Genomic DNA, 13352 nt, shown 5'->3' on the forward strand with positions numbered 1-13352 from the left:
TGGATTAGAGTGCCAACTATAATTATTAATAATAAACCTGAACAGGACACAATGAGATGAAAATAGGTGTAATATCCTAGAATAAGACACCGGATATTCAAAATGTATTAAACAAATAGAATTTATTATATAGTACACTGCCAGCTTGCCACCTTATTCTTATTACACTTTTCTCTATCTTTCTATTTCATTTTGTCGTTTTATATTTTGCAGTCATCATAACCTACATTAATAAATGTTAAATAAAAAATTCTTAGGTGCACCATGTATAGGACAGCCTTTCTTCTTAGTTTTTCTGTCTGATGTAATTGTCTGGTGGTAGCACAACCCATAATCGATGTCAAAATAAAAAAGTGAACATATTAAAACATAAAGGGGTCTGTTTTACCTAACATAGCATCCTGTGCGATTGGCACCATTTCCTTTCTCCGAATTTTAGATCTGGTAAAAAAAGGGTGGGAGCAACAAATACCCAAACAGCATTAACATTGCTCAGCAGTGACAAAAACATAACTATGATGTTACCATACCTCCCAACTGACCCTGCGTCCCGCCCGTGGCCAAAAGTGTCCCACAGCGTGGGGGGGGGGGGGACTGGAACAATCAGGAGTCCCTCCTGTCACTATCCCTGTCCTGTCAGCTGCTAGCCATGTCCCCACAGTCGCAAAAATGGGGGCGTGGACTCACAGAAATAGGCCACACCCCATTTTGTTCGGTCACGCCTCTGGGAAACTGCCACACGCTTTCGCCCGCTTCCGTCAAGGAGAAAGTTGGGAGGTATGTGTTGGTGTTGGGAGGTATGCAGTTAACCAATCCTTCAAACCAGGAGATAAAGTACTGATTCTCGTGCCAACCACTGAAAGTAAAATGTATGCCCAGTAGTGAGGCCCTTACGCAGTTATAGAGACAGTGGGACCTATTAATTATAAGGTGTTGCAAGAGGTTAGATGGAAGGAATCCCAAATATATCATGTTCATTTATGAAAACCTTGGAGAGCAGAAACCTGTCAACTATATATATATATATATATATATATATATATATATATATATATAAGAAAATGGAAAGTACCCAACTGTCCGCGCCCTAGTAGTGAAATAGCTGCAACTCTGAAAGTCCCCTGCTAGCCGGGACTCAAGACAGATAGAGATACAAAAAAGGAACAGAGTGCGCTTAGAGGTGAAGGTACACAACTATTTTCCTCAGTTATAAAATTTATTCAATAAAAGCCAACACTTCGGCTCATATAGCATACACAATACATATAGTCATTTTAACAATTGACACAATGTACAATTTTCCAGTACAATATGCATATATTGTTATTCTGTATGTATTTTTATTGTGACGTATATCTGTCATTCATGTGGTGATTAGTGTATTGGAGGGCAGGTGAATGATCCGATGATGTAACTACCCCCTGATTGACAGGTGGGAGTGGCCGGATGTTCCCTCCCCCATGCACTAGTGGTGTTATATAAGAAGTCATGTTTGCATTCACTGGTTGTATCCTGACGATAGTGCCAATAAAACAGAGCACTGAAACGTTGAAACTGACGACATTGTAGTGTCGATTATTGCTACATTTATTTCCTGAGTGCCGCTCCACAGTCTCCTGTATTCCTGCTTTATCTACAAAGCTGAGAAGGCACCAGGGCAAGTTACCTGGCTATCAGCACAGAGTGCCGGTCCATCTGCTGATTTATATATATATATATATATATATATATATATATATATATATATATATATATATATATATATATATATATATATATATATATATAATTCCGAGGGTTGAATAAAGTTCTTCAGTTTGACTTCTATACTATGCCCCGTGTTGATGAGCTAGTTGAAAATTTGGCAAAACAGTCAATATCTGACTACTGTTCACTTAACAAAAGGGTACTGAAAAATTTCTTTGACTGAGGCTGTCAAGGCCAAGACAGCCTTTTCCACCCCAGGAGGGTGTTTTCAAGTATATAGTGCTGTACATTGATTTGCATGGGGCCCCTGCTACTTACCAGGTCCCATGACACTCTACAAGCATTGGGCATAGATTTTGCCAAAAATGCATCTAGTACTTGCAACGTGATGTAGATAGGATGCACCAGAAAACTGTGTTACTGAGTCTGGGGTATATTTACAACATTGCAGGTTTATAGAACTGGAAATGTTTCCCATAGCAACCGATTCTGATTCTATTATTTTCTAGACGTTGTTAGATAAATGAGGAAAATCTCATATCCCCCAACCTCTCCCCCCCCCCCCTCTCTCTCTCTCTCTCTCTCTCTCTCTCTATTTCAGGTGTCAACACAAGCCCTGTCAAAATTCAATTATTGACCCAATGCATGTTGACCTAAATAGGGTCGACCTAATGACCATATCACGATAGCATGATAGGTGACATGAGCGGCGCAATTAGGTACTGGTACGCAACAGCAGATTCCTATATTCTTTTTTCACTCACTCTATCTTGGACCTCAACATCATTGTACCCCTACCCAAATCCATTCACTGTCCTAGAGACACACAGCTGGGCATAAGGGACAATTGGGGGAACAAGCGAGTAAGCCTACTGTGCCTGTTCTAATTATACAGTTACTCTGCCTAATCCGTGTAAAAGGAAAACAATTACATGACCATTAAAGGATACCACAATTAATAATTGAGGTATCCCATCTGTGATCACCATTTATATGATAAAGATCTTCGCCAATTTGTAAACTTGTATAGATTTTTTTTTAAACAATATGTTTATTGAAATTTTCCAGAAAATAAAAAGTCAAAAGGGGGGGGGGGGGTACAGAAAAGTAAAAAAGGGGGGGGGGGATACAATACGCGTACAAATTGCATATAGAAACCAGGGGAGTACATGGTTAGAATTCAAACATCTTGCTCTAGACATAGTAATAAGGCTATATCATAATATCATAGCGTCATAACAAGCTGGGGGATATCATAGACATTATACAGTGCTTATTTCGTCAAACTCAATTCTCAATTCTAACATTAGTGGCCTCGGCAGGGCATCAATCACTCAGAGCGTGGGCAGTTTAGAAGATTAATATCTACCGCCGTATTATCTTTTGTTATGCAGCCAGTATACTCTCTAAATGCAGTCCACCCCAACCACTTCATGTGTATAGAGTTAACAGAGGAGGAGTACGGGGCATCAGCAGTCTCAAAGATATAATGTTTCTGAATTTTTTCACATATCATGTCAAGACTAGGGATCCCTGCTGACCTCCATAGTTGGCCGATTGCTGCTTTGGTAGCAATTAAAATGTGCCCAAGAACATAGGATTCACTTTTGGACAGGTAGCCCCCATAAAGGTGGAGTAGAGCTGTTTCTGGGTTAGCCTCAATCGGCACGCCGACTACTTTATTAATCATGCGGAACACTCATTCCCAGAGAGGCCTCAGGATGGGGCACTCCCAGAATATGTGGAAAATAGTACCTGTTTCCCCGCAATTTCTCCAACATGATTTTGAGACATTAGGCCATATTTTATGCTGGCGGTCGGGGGTGTAATATGCCCTGTGCATTAGTTTGAAAAACATCTCAGAGTGGTTGATGCACCTGGATATCCTAAAACATGACATTCCTCCTCTTGCCAAGTTCTTTGGAAGTCCCTCTCCCATAGAGCCTGAGACTTAAGTTTAGACGTGTTTTTCTGGGTAACCAAGTAGTCGTACCACCTGGATATCCCTCCTTTGTGGTTGGGGCCACATAGTAAATTGTGGATATGTGCAGCAATATGTGGGGTCATGTTTGAGGAGGGGAAGAAACTAGACAACCAATTTCTCAGCTGTAAATATTTAAAGAAATCACGGGTGAGATTTAATAGGATGAGAGTTTCAGAAAGTGAGAGATTTGGTGAGAAATCTCCAGTTTTTTTAAAGCGGCAATCATTTACACTGCAAAATCACACTGGTTTTGCACTGTAAATGATTGCCGCTTTAAAAAAAACTGGAGATTTCTCACCAAATCTCTCACTTTCTGAATCTCTCATCCTATTAAATCTCACCCCACATCTAGGTATATTGTAAGTTTCCCGTAGATAGGTGAAAGAGACTAGGTGTTCCTCCCTGTACAAATCTCCCACAGTATTCAGGCCACTGGAAATCCAATTTACCAGCCTCAAATTTGGTATTAGGGACATCACTGAACGTAAGGTCAAAGGAGGGCAGGTAGGATGATGTCAGTGCTGCTAGATATACTCTCGTGCCAGGCCTTCACTGTGGCCTTTACAGCTGTATTTTTTATAATCAGCGAACGGAACGAACTGGGTGGCATCCATAGGAGATCAGCTGGGCTACATGGCAAGATTTCAGCCCTCTCCATATGGACCCAGGATTTTGTGGGCTCCAGTGTGAACCAGTCTCCTGCCTGATTCAGAAGGCATGCTTGATGGTAATGTTCAATATCTCTAGTTAGGCTCTCAAAAGCCTTTAAGAGGGGGCCGTAATTGCAGTCTAATATGGCCAGTTGGATCCCGAGGTATTTCAGAGATCTCGTCTGCCATGCGTACCTATATTCGTCTTTTAGTCTGGCCAAAATGTCGGGAGGCGTAAAAAAGGGGAGGACTTCTGTCTTACTTGTGTTCAACTTGTAATTATAGATATTTTTTATTATTTTGTCTTTGTAGATGGAAGTCACTTATTCTTATGTTGCATCACTTATACATAAAATTCAGTTAGGAGCAATTAATGCCTCACAGGGTTTCTTGAAATCCAAGTTCTGAGAACATTGAATACCCTAGCTGATACACCTGTTAATTTAATTACATTTAATCTAATTCTTATATTCAAAATATTGTAATCATGTGCTCTTATAGTATCTGCCATAACACCATCCCTGCAAACATAGAGGTATTATCTATGATTTTAATGCATATGTAATACAATGTCAAAGTTTTAATATAAAATTCATTATACGTGAGATGTGCCCCAACAAGAAGAGTCATCTTTACCTTCTTTCCTGCTTACATTAATATAAAATAATTAATAAAAGGGAGAATGAAAAAATACCTATGCAATATTTACACATACAATGGGGTCGATCCTATTCCGAGCGAATGATTCAGTGTTTAAAAGCATGAAAATGGCACCCGAATGGCACCTCACACCCTTCGGACCTAATAAAATCGATCCCATTGTCACGGTGTATATAGCAAATTGTAGGCTCAATCCCCAGTAGTTCTATATTGGTATAATAGTACCAGTAACAATCAGTTGAGGTGTTCCACAGACAGTAGAGTCAAGAACAAAAAGGGAAAGAATAAAGTACTCTAATTTTTTAGAGGGCACACTTGTTAGACAGTTAGATTAATATAAAAGTCAATTACCATATATACTCGAGTATAAGCCTACTTTTTCAGAACATTTTTTATGCTGAAAAAGCTCCCCTCGGCTTATACTCGAGTGAGGGTCTCACTTGATTCAATAAGTTTTCCCAGTTTTTTGTTGTAAAATTAGGTGCCTCGGCTTATATTCGGTCGACTTATACTCGAATATATACAGTATTACCTGTCTGAAGGATGAAATTGCAATATGGTTAAAGAAAATAAACAGAAGACGAATTAACCTAGAGAAATGGTAGAAGAATTTAGGCAATACCATGCTCAGAAAAGGAAAATGTGATATTGGAGAATGGAAACTGGGGGCCAAATTTAATAGGGTGAGAGTTTCAGAAAGTGAGAGATTTTGGGAGAGTTTTCCCATATTTTTAAAGCAGCAATCAATAGCATGGCAAAATCAAACTGGTTTTGCAGTGTAATTGAATGCTGCTTTAAAAAAAAAAGAAGGGAAAACTCTCCCAAAATCTCTCACTTTCTGAAACTCTCACCCTATTACATGTGGTCCTGGGAGTGACATTTAATAGGATGCAATTTTTTGTAAGGTTCTGAAATTGCACCTTATCACATTTTTTCATGTAGCAAATATTTAAAAAAATCAATTATTTAATGGGATGCGAATTTGCAGCTGAAAAATGTGAAATGGTGCGATGTGGTGCGATTTTTTAGTCATAAAAATGTGCAAATTTTAGTCATGAAAATGTGCGAATTAATGCACATGTGCAATTTGTGAAAAAAGAAAAAGGCATGGAGTCCCCCCTCCTGAGCATAACCAGCCCCGGTCCTGGTTTTAGAATTCAGGGGTCAAAAACTATAGGGGATCCTGGGGATAGTTTTTATGCAAGTTCCCCCAGCCAAAGCATTCATCCCCGTGGCTGGTCATCCCAGGCAGGGACCCTGGAGGAGAGGGGATCACTCCAATAAAGCCCCCCCCCCCCCCCCCTTCCAGAGTGACCCCTGCCTAGGCTGAAGCCTGGGGCTATCCCCGGTGCCTCTGGGCGGTGGGCATCGGCCTGATAAATTGTTAATATTAGATAAAACTACTGTGTAATGTTGTCGAAGTACAATTACCAGAAGGCCAGTACGCATGTGGTGACTTGGAGAACCACAAGTCTGTGCATACGGAGCATTAAAGGGCCCACTGGGTCTTGTAGTTCCACAACATGACAAATAGTGAAATAAAACAGGAACATGCCAGGATTAGCCCTGCCCACCAGTCAAAGGTCGCTCCTTGTTGGCTGGTGGGCGGGGGCTAACCCCCAGCATGTGGGAGGGGCCGTGAATGTAAACAATCATTCAGGCTTTTCTCACAGGGGTGCTGCCAGACGAAGACATCCATCGATACGGGAGTCATGTGGTGAGTATAATTTCCATCACATGGTACTTGTTTGGATTCTACATGGAGAAGAGGACAGTACTTCATGGGAATCAATAGGTAATTGATGTGTTATTGAGTGTAGTGTGTAATACAGTTATACTGTTCCTGTGTTTTTGTATTTTATTTCACTATTTATCATGTTGTGGAACTACAAGACCCATCGGGCCCTTTGATGCCTGGGACTTGCAGTTCTCCAAGTCCCTGCATTTGGTGCAGGCTTGCTGGGATTTGTAGTTCCACAACCAACATTACACAATAGTTTAATCTCATATTAACCATTTATAAGCCCGTTGCCCACTGCCCCAGGGGCATGTCAGCCTAGGAAGGGGTCACTTTGGAGGGGGGGGGGACCTCTTTATTTGGAGGGTCCACACTCCTCCAGGATCTGACCAGCCATGGTGATGAATGCTTTGGAAACTTGCATAATAAGTTTCACCTGGCTGTGGCATTACCCTGTTGGCCTGGAGGCGGTTGCCAAAATATGATGGACCCATAATCATTTTGTCCCCCGTATTGTGGGAACCAGGACCGGCCTTTGAGCCTGGTGCTGGTTTTAGAAATACTGGGAATCCTGGGGATCCCATAGGATTTTTGACCCCTGGATTTCTAAAACCAGGACCGGTTCTTTGAGCCCGGGGCTGTTTATGCACAGAAGGGGGGACCTCACGGGACCTTACACATGTTTTGGGACAGAACCATGCACAGATCTCACTGGTCTGTGCACGGTTCTGTCAAATTCCGCATGTTGAACTTGGTCTATTTGTTTTGTGATTTTTGGTGACATTTTACAAAAATCGCATCCTATTAATTTTGCGAGTTGTATACTTTATAATGGGTAAACATATTGATGCGAATTGAGGTGTGAGAAAAAATTGACAGGTCAGAATGTGCGATTTTTGTGGCAAAAAGTGTGATTTTTATCGCAATTCGCATCCTATTAAATGTCACCCTGCATATGTATATTCTGGACATATTTACATTGGCAGGTTCAATTTGATACACCACTGCAGAAGATGTTCTCAAACTCAGTTCTCAAGATCCCAAACAGTTAAAAATTTCCAGGTTACCTAGCATGTGCACAGGTGATAGGCATATTGATATCCTTACAAATAAATAAGTATCAAATATGGTTTGAGGATAACATGTCTAAAAAAGGGGCAGACTAGATGGGCCAAGTGGTTCTTAACTGTTATCAAATTCTATGTTTCTAGGTGCAGTCATTACTCACTGACACATTTAAAAAAAATCCACAGGTGGCGCTAATTAGTTCACCTTTGATTCTGTGAGGAGACCTGGAAAACATGCACTGTATGTGGTCTGGGGTACCGACTTTGAGAACCACTGGTACTGTATAAGCTCTGGCTCTACCCTTCTTTTTGTATTGCATCCTTCTGCTTTATGTAATTCTGCATTTGGTGTTCTGATTGAGTTCAAACAGTGGCAGTTACAGCCCCTGGACTGCAGCTCAGACCACATATAGTGGAGGGTGGGATTTGGTCAGGTTCACTGTTTGTGTTGTCGCTCTGGCTGGCTGCCCCTGGGGATCAGCAGCTCTGTGTATATCATCTGTGAGCGGTTTATACAGGAAGGAGAAACTAAAGTTCCATACACATTGGCATGCATTCAATGCCGGTGCGAGCGGCCGGCGAGGGGGTTAAACAGCGAGGATTGCAGAAAACCAGCGATCTTCGCTGTTTAACCCCCGCGCCGGCCGCTCCCACTATGCAACGTTCTGGGGAAATCCTCGCCGACGGCGAGAATTCCCCAAAACAGCGAGACCCGCGGCTACTGCAGAAAACTTGCAGAAAACTCACAGTTTTTAGCCGCGGGTCTCGCTGCTTCTGGAGCCGCATCCGCCAATTCCCCCTCGCTCAAAAAACGGAGCGAGGGGAAATTGGCGTATGGGGGGGCTGTGTTGAATGCTGTCAGGGTGAGTGGTGACAGCGAGCAGGAAGCCCTGTTTGCTGTCACCACTCGCAAACAGCATTGAATACCCTCCATTGAGTGGCTTTCCCCCTGCCCGGCACTGCCAGCAGGGGGCAGACGACTTTGCATAGCGCAGTGCTATGCAAAGCCATCCTTTCCCGGCGATAATGCTGGAGCGCACAGCAGCGATCACCGCTCATTGCCGGGCCATACACGCTGGGCGGCTTTGAGCTGAAAGCCACTTAAAGTTGCTGTTTTGATGGTTCCCAAACTGTGTGTTTATGGCACCCTGGGGTGCCTCATGACATTTGCAAGGGTGCCCTGGGTGGACCAATTCAAATATTTATGGTCAATAGAACAGGCAAAACCAGTGCTGGTGTCTGCCAATAATAACATATGTGGATAAACAGTAAAAAATCCTTTCCTTCACCACATCACTAACCCTAAGGTTTAACGTATAAACATAATTTTTTTTTATTTTATATTTATTTCTGAATTTCTCAATAATAAAAATTTGGCCTATTGGCGCCATGACATTTTTTTTTTGATGCTCTAGTGTGCCGTGATCTCTAAAACTTGAATGCAAGACTTAAACCCCCCTCGCTTTATGTGGACTTCAGATGCAGCCATTGGTTGTAGAACATCTGTCAGTTTTGAATGGGCCTGATTCAGAGATGTATGCATATCACGCATCTGTAGTTTGTACACATTGGATTTGTGTTAATATGCAAATTCCACAGGTAAATGTTTCTACAAAATATACTGCATGCCATTTAAAAACTTGATTTTACTTTCGCTCTTATTTTGATGTATGATGTACTGTATGATTTTGTTAGTCTGGCAAAAAATTTTTTTAAACTAAACACTTTAGGAGACACTTAGGAGTATATTCAATAAGGCCAGCGAGGGGGTTAAACATCAGGGATCACAGAAAACAAGCGATCCTTACTGTTTAACTCCCACGCCAGCCACTCACCCGATTCAACTTTCTGGGAAAATCCTCGCTTGGATTCCCCCAAACAGTGAGGCTTGCGGCTAATTCAGGGAGCCCGCTGCATTTAGCCGCGAGTCTCGCTGTTTTAGTGCCCACAAACACGTGTGCAGGGGGGTCAGTTGAATTACTCACCCTGCAAGCTGTGACAGTGAGCAGGCATTCTTGCTCTCTGTCACAGTTCGCAGAAAAGCATTGAATACACCCCTTAGTTTTATTATTGGCAACATTGTTACTTTGATGGTAATTTCAGTGTACCCTGTCTTTTTTTATGTTTTTCTGAAGACTTCACAATCAACAAAATAACCCTGACTGCCATCCCATCCAAGAATCTGACCAATGGACAGAAGCTACAGTTGGAATGCTTTGTGGGTTTTGGCTGGACCACATATTTTGAGCTGAATAGAACAATCTCTTTTCATAAAAACGACAAAAATATTTACAGCATCACCACCATGAAGGAGCAGGAGACCTACACTATTGAAAAAGCCAGAGTGTCCCATACTGGTCGCTATCATTGTAAAGTGTCTGCAGGAGAAGAAGAAGGGAGAAAAAAAGAAAAAAAGAGCAATGAATTAAAAGTCAAGGTCACCCGTAAGTAAACATTGGAGAAAAATATTTTCTAGATCCTTGTGATAGTATAGCAAGCCATTTTGTTTTTTGTTCCAATATCACTAAGAACCAAGGTTGCTTACCCTCCCGGAATGGCTAGGAGGCTCCTGAAAATCAGTTCTCTGTCCCGGCCCCCCGGGTGGTCATGTCTCCCACATTCAGCTGGCTGCCCCCTCCTCCACCGGTGAAATACCGGTATTCGCAGCTCCTCTGAGAGGGAGAGGGGCCAAAATGACAAAAATTGCATTACTTTAGCCTCTCCCCCTTTCCTCCTTTATGTTTGAATTTTTTGTTATTTCAAATATAACTTTTAATTATATTCAAATAAAATAAATTGGCAATTATAAGCAAGACAAAAACACTATATTTTTGGTCCGGCACATCCACACATCCAACAGGTTTCTCTGCGGGTGCCCGCGCGGCACAGCGGCATATGTAGAAAAGAAAAAATGCAGCACTCCAGCATCAAAGTAGAAATATTCTTTTTTAGTGAGACAAATGTACAGCAACGTTTCAACACTGGCATGTCCTCATCGAGCCAGATGGGGAGTAATATTAGGCTAGGGTGGGTATGCAATCTCTGCCATTATTTCGGACAGGGGACAACCTTAAAAGCTGTCTGGCACATTTTGTTGATAAAAGAATTGTCGTGATCACAGCCGAGTCTGGACAATCCATGGCCGTTTTCGTGGACACGCCCCTCTTTCGTTGATCACCAGATGGGACATTTAATCCCACCTGGCGATATGCAGTCAAGCAAAATGAAAGTGGGGCAGGGTCACGCTCAACAGTCATGACCCGGAATTAAATACCCCCCTTGGCACGTCAGTATCACAGTATCTGGCTCTATGAAAGACACAGTTGCAGAAAAATGTTATATAATCCGAATCCTGCAACTTTGTTTCTAGTGATTTCCTCTACACTATGCCCTGTTTCTTCTCCTCCCACCGGGACATGTTTCTTTTGAATGCAAATAACCTACTTGGGGTTAGACGGCTTAGTACATACCTTTAATTCCCCATGAGAGAACCTTCAGGGTACTAACTGTGTCACAGTTGTTAAATCATTATAAGTGTTCCCACGTATAGCTGTATAAATAAACAGCAATTATCTCACAAATTACTACCTGATTTGCTAACTGTAAACATCAAACATCATTTCTGCAATTAAAAATCACTAATAAAATCTGTAACACAAGTCACTTTCAGCATCATTTGCGAATAATAGGGGTTCATCACACTGACATTTGGCAGTGACCTGCACGAGACATCTTTTAACATAGGTATTTCATGTCATTAAGATCCTATACGGACTATTTATGATACTCCTACAATTATTATTAGCCGGTCTAATATAATTTTGACCATTACCCTATGTAAGTCCGGAGTGACTAACCCACTGTAAATCAAAATTGCTGTAAGACAACCCGATGTGAGTGCTTTAACCTCATGTGGTTATTTGAGGAACTAATCCTGCAAACACTTAATATACCTACTCGTAAAATGTTGAAGAAATAATAATAAAAAAAATAATGGTACTTGTTTCCTAGCACGGCGCCCGTCGGGTTGATCGCATGCCTTAAGTTAAGGTACTTAAGGCATGCGATCGACGCGATTTTCTATCAATTAGCAGCTTTAATTCAGTGCATTGAGAAAATCGCGTTGATCGCGTCCATCGCATGCCATTATAATGGCACGCGATGCGACTGACGCGATCAACGCGATTTTCCCATAGAGATCAATGTTAAATGAGTTTTTATAGTTAAAATCGTTTTGATCGCGTCGATCGCATGCCATTATAATGGCATGCGATGCGATCGACGCGATAAACGCGATTTTACATAGGGAACAATGTAAAAAGGGCCAATGTGTCCGTTTTTTTATTTTATATGGCCCCTCATGGGTATTAACTATGGTTAATGGTCCCCCATTGTTAACGCCACCCCACTATTGACGCCAACCCGAAGCGTGGTGAGCGCAGCAAGCCCGCGAGGGGCGGCGGTACGCGTCCTCTGACCTTTTCATACCCCCACTATCCATGTCGGCGTGGAGTTGATTTTATAAAGTGTGGCGAGCGTAGCGAGCCACCGAGCCCGAATTGTGGCGAGCGGACGCATATGCCTGTGAAGTTATGCGTGTCCCCTTGCGGGGTTCGCTGCACATGCCATGCTTCGGGCTCGGTGGCTCGCTGCGCTCGCCACACTTTATAAAATCGACTCCACGCCGACGTGGATAGTAGGGGTATAAAAAGATCGGAGGACGCGTACCGCCGCCCCACGCTGGCTTGCTGCGCTCGCCACGCTTCAGGTTGGCGTCAATAGTGGGGTGGCATTAACAAGGGGGGGCCATTTCACCCATGAGGGGGGTTTGCAATGAAAATGGGGCTTTTGGGGGCTTTTTACATTGGAATCAATGTTAAATTTGGTCTCAGGGACCATTTTACATTGATTCCAATGCAAAAATCGCGTCGATCGCATCGCATGCGATTTGGTTGGCATGCGATACGATCGACGCGATTTTTGCGGCCGCGATCAATACAATCAAAATCGCGGGCGCCGTGCTAGGAAACAAGTACCAAAATAATAAATAAAAATATATATATATATATATATATATATATTTTTTATTTTTTTTTTAAATTCCATTTTTATTTGAGTTTTCAAATATAAAAGGGGGGGGGGGGGTACAGAATAAGAAAAAGGGAGCGGGTGGGAGAGAGGAAACACTTATACATTTAGTCTTGCAACAAAACAAATCACATAGAGGTCACATCATACACTTATGGATGTTCAAAGATTATTGTTATAATTCCAACATCTATCGATTCTATGTAAAGGTACAGCTGTCAGGGAGTAAGTCCTCCAGACATACCGTAGTGTTGAGGCAGTCTGAAAAAAGAACGACATCATAGTTTTGAAGCAGTTTAAAAAAAGAATCCACTGAATTCAGTGGATGTTTGGGGCATTTGCTAATCTGTGGGTGATCCAGTGCGCCCATTTTGCTGTTGGAAGTTTTAAAGAATTTATTTTAAAGAAAAGGTACAGTGCCAGTAAATCATACACCTGAAAGCTCATTCATATAAGAG

The 13352-nt window shown here is 42.0% G+C and overlaps 1 protein-coding gene across 2 annotated transcripts in view; it reads left to right on the top strand.

Annotated features, from left to right (window-relative positions):
• Nucleotides 1–13352, top strand: part of PECAM1 (platelet and endothelial cell adhesion molecule 1) — a 73055-nt gene that overhangs the window by 12407 nt on the left and 47296 nt on the right. For both annotated transcript variants that reach the window (XM_083148158.1, XM_083148157.1), the window contains exon 3: nt 9942–10250. In XM_083148158.1, the coding sequence (XP_083004284.1) occupies nt 9942–10250 (309 nt within the window). The remainder of the gene's footprint in view (nt 1–9941; nt 10251–13352) is intronic.

The sequence above is a fragment of the Crinia signifera genome, chromosome 6 (genome assembly GCF_055691185.1).
Source record: "Crinia signifera chromosome 6, ASM5569118v1, whole genome shotgun sequence".
Classification (NCBI taxonomy): Eukaryota; Metazoa; Chordata; class Amphibia; order Anura; family Myobatrachidae; genus Crinia; species Crinia signifera.